The sequence below is a fragment of the Aspergillus niger genome (genome assembly GCF_000002855.4).
Source record: "Aspergillus niger supercontig An12".
In the NCBI taxonomy this organism is placed as follows: Eukaryota; Fungi; Ascomycota; class Eurotiomycetes; order Eurotiales; family Aspergillaceae; genus Aspergillus; species Aspergillus niger.
The window spans coordinates 567,157-586,540 of NT_166527.1; the positions used below are offsets into that span (position 1 = coordinate 567,157).

The 19,384-nt window shown below is 48.0% G+C and overlaps 9 protein-coding genes and 3 non-coding genes across 12 annotated transcripts; 6 read left to right on the top strand and 6 right to left on the bottom strand.

Annotated features, from left to right (window-relative positions):
* Position 1: 1 nt before the first annotated feature.
* An12g02170 (hypothetical protein [truncated ORF]) lies at positions 2–555 on the top strand (the record flags this gene model as incomplete). Its single annotated transcript, XM_059750731.1, has 2 exons — positions 2–353; positions 410–555. Coding segments are annotated over 2 exons (498 nt in total), but the record flags the coding sequence as incomplete, so codon positions are not given.
* Positions 556–1,138: 583 nt separating this feature from the next.
* On the top strand, positions 1,139–1,631 carry An12g02175 (hypothetical protein; the record flags this gene model as incomplete). Its single annotated transcript, XM_059750732.1, has 3 exons — positions 1,139–1,192; positions 1,269–1,355; positions 1,419–1,631. 3 exons carry the CDS (start codon positions 1,139–1,141, stop codon positions 1,629–1,631), a joined length of 354 nt encoding a protein of 117 aa, XP_059601798.1.
* Positions 1,632–1,838: 207 nt separating this feature from the next.
* An12g02180 (uncharacterized protein) lies at positions 1,839–2,189 on the top strand (the record flags this gene model as incomplete). Its single annotated transcript, XM_059750733.1, has 1 exon — positions 1,839–2,189. The coding sequence occupies one exon, from the start codon at positions 1,839–1,841 to the stop codon at positions 2,187–2,189; it is 351 nt and encodes a 116-aa protein (XP_059601799.1).
* A 603-nt stretch (positions 2,190–2,792) lies between these two features.
* On the top strand, positions 2,793–4,032 carry An12g02190 (uncharacterized protein; the record flags this gene model as incomplete). Its single annotated transcript, XM_059750734.1, has 3 exons — positions 2,793–3,078; positions 3,300–3,882; positions 3,981–4,032. 3 exons carry the CDS (start codon positions 2,793–2,795, stop codon positions 4,030–4,032), a joined length of 921 nt encoding a protein of 306 aa, XP_059601800.1.
* A 380-nt stretch (positions 4,033–4,412) lies between these two features.
* On the bottom strand, positions 4,413–5,316 carry An12g02200 (uncharacterized protein; the record flags this gene model as incomplete). Its single annotated transcript, XM_001395269.1, has 2 exons — positions 4,413–5,132; positions 5,191–5,316. 2 exons carry the CDS (start codon positions 5,314–5,316, stop codon positions 4,413–4,415), a joined length of 846 nt encoding a protein of 281 aa, XP_001395306.1.
* Positions 5,317–5,869: 553 nt separating this feature from the next.
* On the bottom strand, positions 5,870–7,774 carry An12g02210 (uncharacterized protein; the record flags this gene model as incomplete). The annotated part of the gene is made up of 4 exons (XM_059750735.1): positions 5,870–6,100; positions 6,150–6,641; positions 6,696–7,215; positions 7,263–7,774. 4 exons carry the CDS (start codon positions 7,772–7,774, stop codon positions 5,870–5,872), a joined length of 1,755 nt encoding a protein of 584 aa, XP_059601801.1.
* Positions 7,775–10,954: 3,180 nt separating this feature from the next.
* On the top strand, positions 10,955–12,839 carry An12g02220 (uncharacterized protein; the record flags this gene model as incomplete). Its single annotated transcript, XM_001395271.3, has 7 exons — positions 10,955–11,099; positions 11,157–11,454; positions 11,512–11,765; positions 11,837–11,974; positions 12,153–12,410; positions 12,482–12,723; positions 12,795–12,839. The coding sequence occupies 7 exons, from the start codon at positions 10,955–10,957 to the stop codon at positions 12,837–12,839; spliced, it is 1,380 nt and encodes a 459-aa protein (XP_001395308.1).
* A 794-nt stretch (positions 12,840–13,633) lies between these two features.
* 5S rRNA lies at positions 13,634–13,752 on the top strand. Its single transcript, XR_009468034.1, has one exon. It is a non-coding gene; the product is annotated as a 5S ribosomal RNA (ribosomal RNA).
* A 255-nt stretch (positions 13,753–14,007) lies between these two features.
* An12g02240 (uncharacterized protein) lies at positions 14,008–16,145 on the bottom strand (the record flags this gene model as incomplete). Its single annotated transcript, XM_001395272.1, has 3 exons — positions 14,008–14,394; positions 14,473–15,558; positions 15,615–16,145. 3 exons carry the CDS (start codon positions 16,143–16,145, stop codon positions 14,008–14,010), a joined length of 2,004 nt encoding a protein of 667 aa, XP_001395309.1.
* A 462-nt stretch (positions 16,146–16,607) lies between these two features.
* Positions 16,608–17,220, bottom strand: An12g02250 (hypothetical protein; the record flags this gene model as incomplete). Its single annotated transcript, XM_059750736.1, has 4 exons — positions 16,608–16,832; positions 16,868–17,034; positions 17,132–17,153; positions 17,212–17,220. 4 exons carry the CDS (start codon positions 17,218–17,220, stop codon positions 16,608–16,610), a joined length of 423 nt encoding a protein of 140 aa, XP_059601802.1.
* A 118-nt stretch (positions 17,221–17,338) lies between these two features.
* Positions 17,339–17,457, bottom strand: 5S rRNA. Its single transcript, XR_009468035.1, has one exon. It is a non-coding gene; the product is annotated as a 5S ribosomal RNA (ribosomal RNA).
* An 857-nt stretch (positions 17,458–18,314) lies between these two features.
* tRNA-Arg (CCG) lies at positions 18,315–18,395 on the bottom strand. The gene has a single exon. It is a non-coding gene; the product is annotated as a tRNA-Arg (tRNA).
* Between the last annotated feature and the right edge of the window lie 989 nt (positions 18,396–19,384).

Below are 19,384 nucleotides of genomic sequence, written 5' to 3' on the forward strand. Positions count from 1 at the left end.
TGAATATGAGTGGACTCTACGGGCGTTCTTTGCGGATGACCTAAGCGTCAACATCCTCACTCCTTTGGGCCGTCAACGCCTCGGGATGCCCCCGGCTCGCGAGGGCTCTGAGAAGGAAATCCAAATTATGAAGGGAAAAGTTACAACAGTTCGCCAATGCATAACATTGCGTATTTGGCTTCGGAGCTCGAAAATAAGCGAAGAGGAAGACTTCTATCTTCTGGAAGATCTGGACGCTGGGATCCCAACTGGTGCGCACGCCATCTTAAGGCGGAGTAGCTCCATTAATGCGGAGATGAATCCTGATAAGCATCCATCGCTGTCCCCTATTTTTGGGTCACTGAAAACTAAGGGTACGATAATGAAAGCATCAAATGAGAATGACGCAAGAAGCTAAAATCTTCATTAGTGGATAAGGAAAAGGAAGATAAAAGGCACGCAGAGGGCGGGTCAAAGGCTTTAGAGGCGGAGAACAGGAGACGTGAAATTGCGTCTGCGCTACGTCAGCCTGCGAGGGAGAGCAGGGGAAGCCAAGATCCAGGAGCTCGGCGGTGATACCGGCAAGGCTGAGATTACATGTGTACCTTGATGATGCATTCTATTGGGTTTCTATCATATTGCGGCGGCTTAGGACGAAAGACATTAGTTAACATGCCAGCCTTTTCTTAGCCACTCGTCTATCCCTCGGTATTTTCTTACACCCTATAAACCGCGTTCATTTTAGGGTCCGGTAGCAGATGTGATGGCGTAGGCTACGAAGTCAGAGCTTCGGTGATGTCCGGTTCAGTGTGGCCTGTCCCTTAGAACAGCTGCTCAATATGACCAGCAGCAGTGACCGCCACGTGTTAGGCTGTGGTTGGTGTGTTAGCTCCCTCTAAGCCTTGTTATGCGCGTTCGAATGACGAAGACGAGGCTGAGGAGGGCGAGCCTAGCTACCAATGATAATTTAGCGCCTACCGCGCCAGCAAGGCTGACGTCCTTAGCTTTACGAAACTTGCCACGACTGCATTCAGTACGTTGTCAGGAGATATTCGTATCGTAAACCTAACAAGGGGTTGTTTTTTTGAGGCTCAAATGGTACATGATGATCAAGTGCTTGCTATAAGGCACCTTCACGCCCGGGCTTTTCCATGTGACAATGTTTCTGAGGATATGTCCCACTATTTATTTTGCCCTCAGACCCCACTATAATGTCCTGGATCACCTTTGGTAAGTAATCTATGGACCCATCCTCCCCTACTTAATTCCATCCAAACAATGCTGATTAGGATTCTTTTGCGCTAGCACCCTGGCAAACGCAGGACCAGACTGAGGACGAAAAGCCAACGCACAGCCAATCATACAACCAGGAAAACGTAATCAGAGCCCCACAGTTAACTCTGTTAGATGGCTTGGCAACCAAATCTAACCTTTAAAAGGCACAGTGCCGGTCAATGGGAAATTCATCATCTTCGTATTATAATGAGTCCAACAAAATACTCCTGGCTATATATTCCTGTGGCCGAATACTTCATAGCACTGCATCTGCAGTTCTGCCATCTTTCAGCTTTTTTGGGAGGAAATCGGTGAGATTTGCAATACCTACTACTTGTTATCTTCGCATCAGAAATGAAGTACTGAAACATTACTAGGAGCAGCAGCGGGACGAGCCATCGCAACTGCAACATGATGAACAAATAGTGGAGCAGTGCATTACTGATAAAAATGACTACGTATTAGTTCAGAACGATGAGCTCTCTAAGGGACGCGAAGAACTAACAGAGTCGCTGAACTCTGCCTTATCACACGATTCGCAGCTATTGAAGGAGTTGGATCAGTGCGACTTTGTCTATGATGTCATGGCCGGTCCACCTGGAAAGAATCAGCTGCGTCGATGTATGATGCTCAGCTTCCACGCAGATACTAACATTATATCGAAAGAGGCATATTTGAGACTCGGGACGAGCATCGAGCCTTATTTAGGGGCTCCTATCCCAGTTTTGGGACTTCAAGATCGCAAGCCAGTTGGAACTGCAGAAGTGCAGTGGTCTTTTTGTGGGCGCAGCAAGCCTTACCGGACAACGTTCTACGTTGTAGAAGAAGTTGAGTACGACCTTCTCATCGGAAGACCTTCGATGCGGCAGCACGAGCTGTATAGAGTGGATCCCGCTATTGCGGAAAGGCTTCGTGATTCGTATCGACGTCAGTAGGCTCAACTACTTAGTGGAGGATGGGCGGCGGGACTTAGAGCTTGTCTGGACATCTTCTGGCCCACACGTCAATCCAGCTTGCCTTTCTATACGTCGGAAGGAGTCCCCACAAATGTTCTATTGGTAGCCTGAGTGCAATTGTGCCTTACAGATAGCCGGGCTCTGAATGTCAGGCATGTTCGGAATCCAGGGCAAATGCCGGTTCGATATTGGCGTAATGTTACTCTTCCTATTTTGGTTGAGTAGAATCGTAGAGACCCACTGTATGCCACACTACCCTATATGTAAGGCTGAAGCCCTTATTGGTGTCCAAAATCATGAGGCTTTGGATTGATCTCGAGACACCATGCAGGCGACCATTTTCCATTGACCGTTCAGATATATAATTGGCGAGGCATCCCTACAAGATCAGGAGGACACATAGCCTCCACAGCATCAAAATAAGTAAATGCCCTAGCGACTTTCTACTTTCGCCATCGAACAGTCGATGTCGCTTCTGCTATCAGACCACTCCTCTCGTTCTGTCTCTTCCCTTTCCTTCTCTTCCTGTACCCAAAAGCCCTTGGCACGCCTCCTAGTAGCTTTACATACTCAACGCCGACAATGTCGACTCCCATATCCAAAGGCTACGATAGACTGGCCGCTCTAATGGCCCGCGACCCCGGGTCCTCCATCTATCGAAGTTTTTCCAAGCTTAATGCAAAGAACCTGCTCTATCTTCAGGCAGAGATTGCCTACATTCAAATTGACCTCCAAGATATCATCGAAGAGGACGGTCAATCCGAGGATAAAGTCTCATTCCCGTTCTCAGTCTGGGACATGAAGAATTCAGAGGATCCGGTTCAATGGGAGAAGGTCCTCGAAGCACGCAAGTTATTGAAAGAGTATAGTACGTCCCCAATCTTCCTTTCTTTTTTCTATCTTGAAAGCCATGTTGTATACTTTCTCGTCAATGTTTAGTCTCCTACATCCAGTCCTCCCCCTTCAGAACTTTCGCAAAAGCTTGGTCGGCCACCACGGAAGCACCGTGGTTGCTAATAATCATATATACAAATAATAACTTTCAATTTATCCTACTGCAAACATTTCACTAACAGGATTAAATTGTAGACACAGCCCTACTCCAACAAGCTCAACTCCTCCGACTCAACGCGCCCGAGAAAGCCGACCTAGAGGTGTTCCAAGCGTGGCTGAAAGAAGAAGAAAGCAGAAATATGTGGTTTTCGCCCCCAGACCAATGGCGCGGAGAGAACGAGAGCGACTTGGTAGCATTGAACAGTCGACATGAGGAGACGGATCGTTTCACCCGTTTTGTCTATACACGAGTCCTTTCGTGGTTCCATCGGATGGTGGGGGTCAAGGATACCGTACGTTATGCTTTTCGTACCGTGTCATTGAGCTCTGCCCTGATAGTAACTAACCTTGTCACTAACGCACACATTCTACACCAGAAACGAAAAGATATCGAATCTGGCGTCTGGTACTATAATGACCGTACAATCAAATCTTGGACGTATATACTCAGTTTGATTATCTCAGGGTTGCTTCCTGCAACCTCGATGATTGTGTTGTATTTCCTGAAAGATCCGGCGGCAATATTAATCACTATCTGCGTGTATGATATGGTGTTTGTTCTGGTAATGGGGTTGATGGTTAAGGCGAGACGCGTGGAGATCTTTGCTGCCGCCACAGCGTAGGTTACCCTCAGATTCAGATTCTGTCCTCTCTCTCCTTTGCCTCCGTTTCCTCGTGAAATATGGCGCTTGATTTGCTTTGCACTAACGGGACTAGGTTCGCTGCCGTGCAGGTGACTATGATCACGGCTGGTAAGAGCAATACGTGAGCTGGGAGCAACACATTTCGATATAGACGATTAGATGGATAAATGGCGACAATTTACGCAGATGAGAACGACCGGAATACTACTATAATTTTAGAAAGCTAAACAGACTTGGGGAAGCACCAGAAGATTAGGTCGCCCTCTTATAACCATCTTTCATAGAACTTCTCGGTGAAAGCGGACACACGTGGTATTTCGCTGTTCTAAACTGAGGAGTATAACATTTCATGTTATTTGTTTCGGACATCCATAATATTCAATCAATCACAAAATAGTCTATAGAATCTGGCTTCTCACTAACATCCGGCATATTCTTGAGCAACCAGTCAAGCAAGGCACCCTCGGGGAATTGAAAGTCAAGCACCAAGGCAAACTTAACTTAACTAAGCAGAAGGACTACTCTCTGCCACCTGCTGCTGCTTAGAACTCTGTGCCTCCCGGCTCGGCCTCGCATCACTGAAGGCAATACTCAACTTCTGATAATCCCAATTCCGTGCAAAGAAAAGAAACATAAATGTCAAAAGCGGCACCATGAGGATATCAAGAATCCCAAAGAAAATAGTGGCTTCTGTGATCCCAATAACATTCCCCCCATCACTCAAACCCCAGGCCACAGGGTACAACAACCAAAGCAGGTTGCACCACCCAGAGAGAATAATGTAATCACGATCCACCCCAAGCCGTTGCGCGGCTTCCCGACTCTCGTTTATAGTGCTCATGGCGAGAATCACCCAGGATAGGGTTCCAAAAGCGAAAAACCCCCATTTGTAGGTTGAGGGCGTGTATGCGGACACGAGGTAGCTGGTGACCCAATAGCAGGCAAGTGCGATATTGCAGATCATGGTCGTCCATGAAACCCCTGAGACGAGGCCGAGTGCGAGAGCGAGCGAAGGGAATGCAACAACCCAGTTGATGTATTTCGCCCAGAACATCTGGCGTATTGCTCCGTTGTCGAGATTGTTGACTTGTTCCACAGCGCTCCAGCCGAGATCAGAGGCTTGGGCGTAGTAGGTTATTGCGCCGACTAGTAGGAGAAAGGTGAAGAGGTAGTGGAATACTCGTTCACTTTCTTTTCCGGAGAAGGACATTGTCAGGAGGCCAAGCTATGTTTAATGTTAATAGGTGAAATCAAAACTAGAGTACAGAGGGAAAATGACTCACGAATGATACAATATAGATGGCTGTGATAGCCCAAAGCCAGTCGGATCCATGCACAGATAGGGCTTCATCAACGCCGGCAATCGGGTTGACGTTGAGAGCATCGTTTGCTCGCATGAAGAGACTCATTGTGGATTCGAAACTTTCACAGTGAGGAAAAGAGAACGGATAGATTGCTGGTGATAGAGTTTGGGGGAGAGAGTAAGTCTCTTTTAAAGCATTCTATCAACAAGCAAAGTCTCAGGAGACAAAGCTTACATTGTATTACATTGTTTAGACCGTGGAAATAGGTTTTTCCTGCACATCGTATATCCAACAGGTAATTGTTCGGAGAAATAACTCAGTATGACATTAGTTGGGTCTCAAAGTTTAACGTCCATGTACAGGCACAGTTTACCCGACTGTTTCGCCGAGATTAATCCCGATGCATATTAGCGCCGAGTATAGCCACGGCCTCGTGGAATTTATAGTCGTCTAGCGGTAGCCTAAGAGGATGATATGTAGGTACAAATTCAACATTATTGGTTGTTACGGAGTTTCATTTTTTTTGGCCCCTACGCTGAACGAAATGCTCATCGCCCGAGGCTTTCTGACACCCAAGAGAAAATTGTTATACTGTAGCGTGTCAAGAAGTGATATTTGGGGCAAGATATCACGAATTACCGACGCTATCACAAGTGATCTAACTACTCGCACCCCCCTCATCACCAAGCCCTACCATCACCGCTGTTTTTGAAATACATGATCGCGGTAGTAGATCCAGGTAGCTTTGCTCGTGATTATTAACATTCTTGAGCTCACGGAAAATATGAAACAAGTCCTGGATGGGCGATTGGACGGATATGCCATTGTGTATGTTGCTGTAGAGAAACTCGGCGCAAATGAACAATGGCATGGGCATCAAAGGGTGGACCTACAAAGGAATTGTTAAAAGCCGGGCTTTTTGAAGAAAAAGATCTTACCTTAGAAAACGGCAGCTCGGGCAGTGTCGTTGCCAGACGGATGATATTCTTAGACGCTTCTAAGGCTCTATGCTCATACCTGAATTCGCTGTTCTGCGTGAAGTTGCTTGGCGCGTCCGACTGGATCATAGTTTTGCAGTAGTATATAACAGTAGCCTGAGCTAAGATGTGCGTAAATAGTAGTAAGTGGTCATTGGATTCTGTCGGGTCCGGGTAACACTGCGAAAGCACCTGAAATCGGCTCAAGAGGAGTCTGTCCAGCCATTGCCGCTGTTCCGTCCAGTCGAGTGTCATATCCCCGTATGCCTTGGATATTTGACACTGTTGTCTTTGGAAGAGACTGCGACCGCATATGGTAACGAGGATGAGGCACTCGGTGAACGACGATCGGACTTGGAGGGTTGAGTCCGTCATAGCTTCGGATAGGAACGGTCCTAGTTCCCGATATCCGTTCTGGAATTTGGAATCCGACGCTGGAAGACGGGTGCAGATCTACAAAATTGAATACAAAAACTGGATATAGTAATGGGCTGGGATCATTCTTACCACATGCTCATTCAGAGTGATTGGCCAGTCGCCGCGCATACTGATGATATGGTCCAAAAAGTACGCCATCCAGAACACTCGACGTCTCTCCTCGACCTCAATAAAGTCATCACGCTGAGCATAAGCCGAGCCTCTTTTGCCATCTAGGCTGTCGAGCTCATGATAGTGCATGGCTTGCACGAAGCGAAACGCACTCCCGGCGCTCATCCATGCCTGTCGATGATATGTGCGCATTGACTCAAAGGTCACGAGAAGAACCCAGGCTTGGCCGATTTCGGTGTCAATATTACTGTCCTCATTTGCCGCAACAGTGAGTTGGTCGAGCATGCGCTTTGTCTCCTGATACAGCGGTTCTATCATGTCTCGGAACTGGGTGGAGAGCAATGCGGCTAGTGTCCACATTGCATACTGTAAGCATCTACGGGGTTCCGTTTTGGTACTAGATTTGGACCAGGACATGTACCGTCGCTGATGGAGGATTGGGATAGAATTATGGACACGGTCTAGGTAAAGCTGGTCTCTAGTCATAATTAGCATTGTGTTTTGATTCCTGATTGAGGTGCTTACAATTCGTCCTGCATAAGACCGGTTATACTCTGTATCGGCGTGCTATGGCCGGATATAATTGGGCCAACGGAGGACCGTTGAGAGAAAGAAGGTACACCGGGTGTCAAGTCGTGTTGTAGAAGCCCCTCGTGCTCTGAATTGGAGGTCACCGTACCCGCGGAAATCCAGGGCTCAGATGTGCCAACTTCAGCCGCATGGCCCGCCCTCACCAAGGGTAGTAGCGACGGATCACCAGTATACTCGATAATGGCGTGGAGATCCTGTTGCGTATCCTCTGCCGGCACGCTGTTCTCCAGCAAGGCCTCCAGATACACGAGTCGGTTCTTCAGATCGCGCAAGTGACCTTTTTTAGGTCCTCGCGCACTGCGCTGGGTCAACTCACAAGCGACTCCCGTATCCAGACAGCGTCCACATTGAGGTTTCTGTCCGTCGCAGCGCAGTTTCCGGCGTCGGCACTCGTCACAGGCGATACCCCTACGATGGCGGCGAGTCGCAGCTGAAGGTTGGCTCATCTCCGCGTCGATGTTAGCTTTCAAAACTGTATTCCGGATATGTGCGGATTTTTAAATTATCCTTGTATGGGCAGAGGACAAGGCAGGGAGGATACTTCGGTCGTCAGCTTGTCTAAGCACTGTCACATAGACTAGCGCCTAGCTAGTGCTGACGAGTAGCTGCAACGCAACCATATCTAGTTAGACACCTTTAAAGCAGTGCCATTCAGAACAAGACGCTTAATTAGATATTCCGAGGCTCTAATTAATGTTCCGAATAGAAAGGAACAGGAAAACTTGCCCCTGCATGACGGACAAAAGAGAGATCTAGGCCTGTTTTCTTTTATTTATATTGGTCTGCATGCCGCTGTAAGTCAATTAACACATTAAATCCATTTTAAAAATGTGAAATGCAAATCACTTCCTCGCCGGCAAGCGCATCATTGTGGTCGGCGCCAGTTTCGCCGGACTATCATTCATCAACGCTGTCAACCAGCATTGGAACCGTGCCTAGAGCGACCCGAGATAACGGTCATAGAACAAAGTGAACGCGCAAAGTCAGCTAACACTCCACTCTCAACAGCGGTAAAATTTACGTCTGGAGAGACAATTAAAAGCTGCTGTTTGGCTTTTGTTTCCCCAACTTCCGCTCTAGCTGCATTGATGATTTCTGTCTGGTGTTTAATTGTTTCGTTGAAGCTGGTGAAAAACCGTCGGGCATCCTGGTTCCTCACTCGTCCGTTGTTCTCCCCGCTGGTTTTGATAAGTGATAATAATCTAGCTTTACGGCTTTGAATGCTGCAAGCTTGCTATCTTGTTTGCTATGACAAACAAATTCAGATGTCAATCCTTGACCCTTTGCACTGGCGTCAGTAATGAATGCACTAATCTAGTCATTATATTGATTAGCAGCTGAGCTCCCCTAAAGCACAATCACCCCAACTCACCCCCGGTCGTGCGACCATAAAGCGGCCTCACCCGCACAGCTCCCACCCGCCTTCTGGCCGCGTTCAAGCCACACGCCGGGAGGTCAGCAAGCCCAGCATAACTCCAAAGTATTGTAAGTCTTGGAATTATTCGAGTAATGTATTACACAGTATCTGAAAGCTTTGGCGGAGATCCATATTTAAAAGTAAATAGTCTACATAGTACCAGTCAAGCCATTTCTTAAGTCAGATCCGGATATCTTCTGGTAAATATAGTAAGCTAATCTTCACGGACTATTTAATATGATATTTGCATTTCTATTCACACTTCTCTCTATTTATGCTAGCACCGATAATTTATATATATAGTTAATATTTTATTTTTAAACATACCAAGTGCTCAGTCCCGGAGCAGAAGCTACCAGAGTCTAAATCTCTTAATATTAAGATGAACCGAATCCTTATATTATAAAAGTCTTTCAATATTATATATAAATCCGGGCACGACTAAAATAAAGATTAGTAAGGGGATCCTACCCGGAATAATAGAAGATACATCCCCTGACTGTCCAGATATAGTTGGTAATATCATTATTTAGTTAGCTGCTGAGTATACGAAGTAGCTAGGGGAGAGGTAAATCAGCTGTCTATAGAATATAGAGAAGCTCAGGAATAAAAAGACAAGATGGAGATAGACAAGCTTAAAATAAGAATGGCTTTCTAGCCCTGTTGCTCATGGTCTACTACATATGGTCCATGCTACAAAACCTGTGAATTGTCTTCGTATATGTCCATTTTGTGTCCATATCCCAATCCAGTAGATGGATAAGAATGACAATATTCAATTTAGCTACTCTCTGCCGGCTGTCACTCGGAGCTTGAAAGCTTTTCGTTATGGACTGATGAAGTTTGTAACTGATTGCATGATTCACTCTTTTGACTGCAATATCAGCGAGATGCATTGCGACATTCCTGTTGGCGATGTAGATAGTGTCCGACTCAAAAGCACTGTCAGCTTATCGATCCTTGTTGGCTAATCTACGCTCTTATTTGGGTGCTCCTTATTTTACCAAACACAACGGGCAGAGAATATCTAGCTCTGAATATCATCAATCTCCATCTAACAAACTTGTATATGAAGACAATTGAACAACAACTTCGGCGTGCAGAAAGCGTCAATCTTTCTAGCAGGGCACTGGGTCTTTCTCCACAGCAGTATCAACGCCACGCTAACACTCACCCAGCACAAATACCGCGTCAATGCTGACGTGTTAATTGCCGAGAACTATATCGCAGGCAAGCCCTCGCTCAGCCACTCCGGCTTCTGGGCCGAAGCCCCTTTCTTCGCTCACCGTCAGGTCCAGAGCTCATGGTTCGAGAGTCTTCGGTTGGCTTTCTCCGACGCGCGCTACATCTCCTTCAAGCGTGCAGACTCAATTTCCCCGCCGCTTTGATTCCCCGATTTCCATTATGAAATAGGCTACCATAGAGTCATTTTCGTTCTCTTGCACGAGCAGTATACCGCCCCAAATCGAAAAGCCAATCTCCGCTCAATAGCCAATAGAACCATTCGCGCAGCCTTCTGCATGGCAGCGGCATCATGAGATCAGCAAGGATCTGGATTCGGGGGTCACATAGGGCTATGGTTTCTTCTTGGATAATTCACCCGGACTGTACAACCGGGCAATTTTGGCTAAATCGAATTTACGCAAGTCCCTGCATTGACTTGGCAGATTACCAAGATAGCGCCAATGCAGGTTGAGCGGGCCGTCCGGCCGTCACTAGGCCAATCCCGACAGACCCTTCGGATTCCATCAGATTCATCTGCCGAAATATATGGTTGCACGCAGCCTTCTTCAGGTATCCGTGATTATTCAGTGTGCTCTCCGCATCGATTTAGGGAGATGTCTCAGCGCCACCGACCAATGGCTTGTTTAGTGCTCTCGGCATCCGCTTATACTTGCAACATTGGAGTGACGGTGACAGATGATATAATGCTGACGGAGCCCCTGTCCCAATCCAGAACGGAGTAATGCTTCATCTGGTAAGCTTCCTTTATCACTGAGGCCAGATCTATCTATGTTCAGGAACCAAGAATCGGAGTCAACATGGGAAAGACGGCGCTGCGTCCGAGGCCAACGCGGGATTACATCCGTGAACCAGAGGGACTGACAATATAAAGTCTGCTCGTCCTTCCAAGAACTAGGAGAATGGTTAGAGCAGTCCAAAAGAATTCGAGGTCTTTTTTATCGCCGTTGAGTATTTTAGTGTCAGGATGCACTATCCATTGTCTCTCGCATTGGCATTTCTGCCATTCGGAATCCAGGCTCAGCAAACCCTTTGGGGACAATGTGGTGGTCAGGGATATTCAGGAGCCACCAGTTGTGTGGCTGGCGCAACATGCGCAACTGTGAATGAATGTAAGGGTTCCTTCTGGGGATTTTGCTGATCGATAGCTGAGTGACCATGGCCATTAGACTATGCTCAGTGTACGCCAGCGGCAGGCACGAGCTCAGCCACTACCTTGAAGACAACTACGAGTAGTACCACCGCTGCAGTGACGACGACTACCACTACTCAAAGCCCTACCGGCTCTGCTTCGCCGACTACCACTGCCAGCGCTAGCGGCAACCCGTTCAGTGGGTACCAGCTCTACGTGAACCCATACTACTCATCGGAAGTCGCGTCTCTGGCCATTCCATCTCTCACTGGTTCTCTCTCCTCGCTCCAGGCGGCGGCAACCGCCGCAGCCAAGGTGCCTTCTTTTGTGTGGCTGTATGCTCCCTCATTCTACAATGTAATCTATAATAGCCTCTTGTTGACATTTGCCAGGGATACTGCCGCTAAAGTTCCTACCATGGGCGACTATCTGGCCGACATCCAATCCCAGAATGCTGCTGGAGCGAACCCCCCAATCGCCGGTCAATTTGTGGTATACGACCTCCCCGACCGCGACTGCGCCGCGCTCGCCAGCAACGGCGAGTATTCGATCGCGGACAATGGGGTTGAACACTACAAGTCCTACATTGATTCCATCCGCGAGATTCTTGTGCAGTATTCAGATGTTCATACCCTCCTGGTGATTGGTGAGTGTCTTCCCACTGGGTTCGGACATGGCCTACTGTATCTGAACGCTAAATGTCACCTCCCCCAACAGAGCCTGACAGTCTCGCCAACCTGGTGACAAACCTCAATGTGGCCAAATGTGCCAATGCTGAAAGTGCATACCTTGAATGTACGAATTATGCGTTGACTCAGCTCAATCTTCCCAACGTGGCCATGTATCTTGACGCCGGTAAGCTGCCTATCCATCATATCTACTTACTCTTCAAGTATCCACGGGGAGGGACCGCCGAGACACCCTTTGCATTCAGCTTCCCTGGCAAATTTCCCCTTTACATACCCAGCCCAGTCGAAGATCCCTCCCCCCTCCGATTAAACCCTCTTGACAGAATCTGACCAAAGAACTTTAGGACACGCCGGCTGGCTTGGCTGGCCCGCAAATCAGCAACCCGCCGCCGACCTGTTTGCGAGCGTCTACAAAAATGCCAGTTCCCCCGCTGCGGTGCGCGGCCTGGCCACCAACGTTGCTAACTACAACGCCTGGACCATTTCTTCCTGTCCCTCCTACACCCAGGGAAACAGCGTCTGCGACGAGCAACAGTACATCAATGCCATTGCCCCGCTGCTACAGGCACAGGGCTTCGACGCCCACTTCATCGTCGATACCGGTATGCGCAATTCCGCAACCCCCAGTAACCCTTCGCCCTGCCCCTGGCTAACATGTATCACTAAATTCCAGGCCGCAACGGCAAACAGCCCACGGGCCAACAGGCCTGGGGTGACTGGTGCAATGTCATTAACACAGGCTTTGGCGAGCGCCCGACCACCGACACCGGCGATGCGCTCGTCGACGCCTTCGTCTGGGTGAAGCCGGGGGGCGAGAGCGATGGCACCTCCGATAGCTCGGCCACTCGATACGATGCCCACTGTGGGTATAGCGATGCCTTGCAGCCGGCGCCTGAGGCGGGAACTTGGTTCCAGGTATGTTTACCGATCAAGCTCGTTGGCTAAGAATGAATTGGATGATGGGACTGACGTGATTGTGCTCGTAGGCCTACTTCGTGCAGCTGCTCACCAACGCCAATCCAGCTTTCTAGAGATTCCGAGAAGGAAGGAGAGGTGCGCCGGCGGCGGACTCGGAATGCTGGAGGAGCCATGGAAAGCATACCGCAATTACTAGCGCCGTGATGAGTTGTATAGTCAGTCTCCGAACACGCTTCGCAGATTGCTTGATGCTGCACGTTGTGATTTCTGCAATACCAAACTAAGTAGGATATGGGGATCCATTCGGTGCACGGGCTCGAGCATCGTTGAATATTCATTTCCGCGGGTAAAAGCAGCTGCTTAGATTCTGCTCTTCAATTTGCTGTGTATCTCTACCAAGTACTCCGTTGCTTTCCCTAGTTGCCTCCAAGATAGCGAGACGTAGCCTTTGCTTCCTGAAGGAATATGTCCGAAGGAAGCATTACCCTAAGCCATAATGCAATTATTCGATAACAATATTCACTAGTGCTTCAACCACTTCTTATGATTAATCGAACAATGGATACTGGTAAAGATTGATCCCTTTACTATCAATATCGGCTAGGAGTAGTACTAGTTAGTATCAATATATAGTCCAGGAGTGCTTTCTGCATGTTTCCACTCAGTTCAATGTATTCAAAATATACATAGTAAATTACAGCATCCTCCAATTTCGCGTTTTAGAATGAGAATATAAGAAAGATGTAGTGGGAATAAAGATCCGCACAATGTTAAAGCAGCCTCACACGCCAGCTCCCCCGGACATACCTGTCTTTCGGCCACGTACCAGCCAAACACCATCACCGAGAAAATCTTCTTGCAATTCTCAGTTGCACTATATATAAGTTCTCCGATGTAATAGACAAGTACATACGACCACAGGGTGTGGAAAACAGGGCTTCCCGTCCGCTCAGCCGTACTTAAGCCACACGCCGGGAGGTTAGTAGTTGGGTGGGTGACCACCAGCGAATCCCTTCTGTTGTATGTTTTTGGATTTTTTGTTCCGATCCCTCTTTTCAACCCGCTGCAGGAGGTAGAAAGGGGTCTAAACAGCCCATAGTGTAACAGCCGATGAGTAGAGAGGCAAGCGTGAGGTTTTCTGCTGGGTTATGTGGATCCAAGAAAGAGCATAAAAAGCAATAAACTTGAAGAAAACCCGTCAGGCCCATGTATAAGTCCCTTAATGGCGATGAGAGAGACTTCCAAGCATTCTGTGCGTCATTGAGATAATAACGAGTAGTTTTAATCATCTCCGCTCTGGCCCAGGAACTCAGGGAGTCTCGCAAACACATCCTCCCAATTCATCTTACCGCTAATGAGAGACTCGATAGCACCGAGGATTTCCTCTTTAGAGGCGCGGACTTGCTTTGTACTATCGCGCTCACGCAGCGTGATCGTTCCATCCTTCACAGAGTCGAAGTCGATCGTGATACCGAGCGGGATACCCAATTCGTCATTCCGGGCATACCTCTTTCCGATACTTGCAGAGGACTCATCAGCGCGGCAAGATATGCCTAGCTCACGGAGATCCTCAGTGATTCTCTTTGTTATGGGAACAAAGTCTTGGTGAGTGGAGAGCGGGACAATGAGAACTTTCGTGGGTGCCACCGAGATGGGGAGGGACAGAACCTGATGCAACACATTAGTTCAAGATGAAATAGGACGAAAAAGGTAGTCCGGCTGAGCTTATAGGAAGGAGTGACATACACCACGCGCGGGATCGTTAGCACGATGCCAGTAAACATGCTCCAGCAGACTGTAGAAAATTCGCCCAAAGCCGAATGATGGCTCGATAACATTGGGGATGTATTCGCGGATGTTTTCAATTCTCGTTCTTTTGACGATACTAATCAAGTCTTTGGAGATCTCAACCTGTTCTGCCATCTCGGGGACAGTGACTGTAATGATACCCTTCTTTTCTAGAATTGTAGCGAGGGACTCCCGCTCAGACTGAGAGAGCGCGATCAGCGCCGCTTCCACAGCTTTGGCGTTTTTCTTGAAGAGTGGTCCCAGCTTGGGCTTGCTGATGTCAATTTGCCACTCTTCTACTCTCAGTGGCTCACGCCGAGGTTCACGGACGACGAGAGGCTCTTTTGTTTTCCTGGAATGGACGGTCAAATCGTAGGCGCTGCGATCCGCACATCCAACACATTCAATCCAGCCGTAAGTGGTCTGGAGCTCGGCGTCCCAGCAGTCAGTAGCATAATGGGCCATCTCGTTTGCCATGTGTTGACGGAATCGGACTTTATTCGTGTCGACGCCGATCTTCAGCAGAAATATGTAGATGCGGCCCAAAAAGTATCCCAGCGTCTCATTATCTACCATCTTACTGGACACTGCTTCTCCGATTGTAGTCTTCTGCAGAGTGGTCTTACCACCCAGCTGGGTTGCGCGATCGAGGAAGCTGAGTTGCAAATCTTTAACCAGGTCAAACTTAGCATGCTTCTTTCCACCTTCTGGATCGACGAAGTGCTCGATCTCAGCCATAAGGAATTCTCTCACGCGGAGCAGGCCAGAACGAGGGGAAATTTCATTGCGAAATGATTTTCCAATAGAAGCAGACGCAAATGGCATCGAGTTCTGGTTGTAGTCCAGAAGTTTCTTGAAGTTTAGGAACTGGCCTTGGGCTGTCTCTGGTCGGAGATATCCCGGGGAAGCACTGCTGGGCCCGACAGTTGTCTTGAACATGAGATTGAAGGGGACGGGTGATGATACCGGTGCGTCTCCATCAGGGTTCCGAATGTCATACTTCTTGATCAACGTGCCGAGCTCGGATCCATCGTAGTTATCGATCTAGGAAGCCCACGATAAGTAGTAGAAAGGAATGGCAAACCCTTATCAGCTCATACCTTGGCAAGAACCTCCTCGTATTCCGCGACGACAGCATCCTCCAACTTCATCGCCTTGATGTCGCTCACTCTGGGACCCTTCTTCTTCTTTTCCCCTTCACCATAAGCTTTGTCACCTTCAGCAGCAATGCCTCTGGCTACCTTATCACCCTTCAGTCTCGCCTCAAGAACCGTTCCAATAAGGTGGTCGGCCCGTAAGAAATCTCCCTTCTTGAAATCCTTGCACATCCAGTCCTCGAATTTATCAACATGACCACTGGTCTTGAATACTTCCTCAGGTGTTAGAATTGTGCAATCCAGTTCGAGCATATCTTCCTGAAGGACGAAGTGTTTCCGCCATAAGTCCACAATGTTTGACTGAAGCGCACACCCTGGAGGTCCATAATCGTAGAGGCCCCTGCTATCGCCTGTGAGATTTCCAGAGGTTCGGTAAATTTCGAAAGATTCGGTATAGAAAAGTCGACGCTTCAAAAGTGACTCAAAAAGTGTACGGTCGAAAGGATCGCCGTTGCGGGTTGTGAGTTCAGCCATGGCGATGACTCTCGAGGAAGTAATGGGTGGTGAGAGCAGGGAAGCCTTCCAGATGGATCGCTGACTCGACGCAACAAAGGCCCGCCGCCAGGCAGGGATTCAGGTGATGTGAATTGTCATTGGGCCAGACTCCGAAAGCGAAGGCCTCATACATGGCGGTCCGAGCGTCGTGCGGCTGCGGCTGCGGCTGCGACTGTTCAACATAGTAGGAAAAATACTTATAGGTACTAAATGTCATTGTGTCTATAACAATTATCTTATCATATAGATAGAAGTAGACCCTCAATTACACAATAATATACCTTATTAACAACACATAGAAACAAACTACCTTACTCCATTCAGACGCAACTTTCATACATTCGCGCTGCTCAGTGATGGGGCTGGTACTCAGATAAAGCCCAGTCATAGAAGGCATCTGTAATAGTAGAGTTCACTGTCCATCTTCGAGCGCCGCATCTCTTACCAGTCTAATGGAACCTGGCGAGTAAGATACGGCGGCATTGCACCGGACAAGACATCGAAATCAACGTGGACGGCACCGGAGAGATAGTCTAAATCGTCATTCGCCGCGCTCTTACCTGACCAGGGTCTCACAGTGGATACTATCCTTGAAGAAGTGAGTTGCCCTTCCCTATGCAGTGAGCCTCGCATGCGCCCCAAGGTTGCAAAGCCTAATTGGTAAAACTGGAGAAGATTGGCTCAGGGGCCATAGAAATTACCGATAAGCGGACGGCAAAGCTGTCACTGATGGCTTCCCAACCGCTTTCCATATGCTTGCTGGAGGGTTGCTGATCAATTCCTGGAAGATCAGGATGTACCCCGGGTAAGGTGAATGGAAATCCAGTAGCCAACGATATCCCTTGGTCAGAGGCGAAGGCATGAGTTTCTTTTTACAGTCAATAGTTAGTAAAAGCGAGACAAGAATTCCTTGCACATTTCGCACCAAGCACCATCCTTCAAGTTGTCTTCCAAGTCCGACTCACGACGATGGTTAGGCCCATTGGTCTAGCAGTGCCAGAAAGGTTACTTCTTTGTAGGGCAGTGGCGATCAGAGGAAACTCACATCCTGCATAGCCAAGTTTCAACGACACCCCAAGCCACACCCACTCGTAGTTTGGTGTTGAATCTAGTGGTCAACCTTCATATTATATGTCGGGCTTAGGATAAAGAAGCCAAAAAAGAAAGCAAAAACATACAACAGAAGGGATTCGCTGGTGGTCACCCACCCAACTACTAACCTCCCGGCGTGTGGCTTAAGTACGGCTGAGCGGACGGGAAGCCCTGTTTTCCACACCCTGTGGTCGTATGTACCAGACTATTTTCAGTGCAATATTATATCCTCCTTTTCGTATCATATCTTCACAGCACAGGCATTCATTTATCATCCTTCCTGAGCCTTCCCTACAAGTATAAACACATGCCAGCCATAGATATTATTATATACATCGATTCAAGTGAAAACACAGGACTATGGCCCTACTCGATTTACCCGTCCTTGACCTGTGGGGCTGAGCCCAAAAAGCTGCCAAGGTCTCTCGAAAAGAGAGATATAGTAGTGATTACTTAAAGGAAGATAGGTCTCGTTGTCAATCTATATTGCGGGTTAGGGATAGGAAGCAAGACCCTTCTAAGCGTTTTCCTGCTGAGCATCACAGCAATACTGATAACTTCCTGGGCTACAGCTTCACATAAAAGTCTTACGGGATCACTTGGCTTAATAAGTTTGCGCGAAGATTATTTCCAACCCTCTTCGGCGTCACGCTAATGGAAATCTTCCCTGGACTGGACTGATGCTCTCACATCTAAACGAGTCGCTTGGGTCGGTCGACGCACTGAAGAAGCCGCATAATCAGCCACACGACTTTCAAGCAGTTTACGAACACATATGATTGTGGGGCTTGCTATTGGATAAATCAAAACTAACAATTTAGAGCTTCGTCGACAGGTCTTTACTTTCATAGTTGTACGGCAGAGACCGTTGAGCTTGGACATATTCCAGCATCTGCTGCTGGTACAAGCGTTGAGCCGATGATAATAAATCTATCACAGAAAAGAAGTTGAATTAATCCTTGATTTGGATGGAAGGGCAAGTCGTCCAAAAATGTTTGTCTGGGAGGATGAAAGAGCACTATTTGTGGGTGGGTGCAGAAAGAAAAACAAAAAGAACGACCGAGACGTGACTCGAACACGCAACCACTGCCACATCCACCACCGGAAGGCAGCGCGCTACCATTGCGCCACCCGGCCGCTTTTGATGAAAATGGATAAAAGCTTTTGCAATATATTCCACAACAACTTGTACGACCTATGGAAATCAAGCATTTGATGTTCCTCACCATAAGTGGTGTACTTGCTCTCCAAATTAGTGCAGATGTGAGTTCCTAGCAGCTCTCTACGTGGGTCTTATCTAGTTACTATGGTTGTTGTGCTGAAAAATGGATTGAACCAAGAATACAGTGTCGCCACTGTGCTACTGCTAGTACTCGGTAGGTCCGAATATATAATGCACAGGACAGTGTATAGTATGCTGCCCCACCAGGTGTGAGATTGTCGTGCCATTTCCCCAGACACTGACACTGTCATCACCAACCGCCATCCTCCGTTGAATAATACCGACCAGTAACATTGTTAAATACTAAAATAACCTGCAATGGGAGACCATGCGCAGCCTTGAGACCTACCACAGTTGGCAAATGATGGCCCTATATGTCGCAAATAAATATGGATGGCCTTCCATGCATCCCTTTGATTTTACCATGCCACAGTGAACCCCACAAGCGCTATGTGCTTTGCGTCCGATAAACTCGAGCTTAGAAGACACCTGGTATTCGGAGGGAGATCATAGACCATGATCGAAAGCAATGATCCTCGCCTAGGAAGAATCGGTAGGGCTGAATCCCACAAGCTTAGTATAGACATATCCTGGCCGCACTCTTAGCTCACTGCATCTGTTAAATGATTAGCGAAGATCACTCCTGGCCACGTAAGTACGCAAAGATAGACGTTCTAGATCGCTCGAAGTAGCTGACTTTTATAAGCTAAAGAACCTTCGTAGCCAGTATCGACCAGGAGGGAAACAGATCGCACCGTACCATGTTTTAGATACGGCAGGTATCAGTCCGACAAACGGAGTGACCCGACCAGACCAATTCGAAAGCTAAGAACTGGGGAACCTGGAGCTCAGTACCTAGCTGCATTCACTTCCCCTCTCAGCCACCAGCCTAATTAGCAATCTT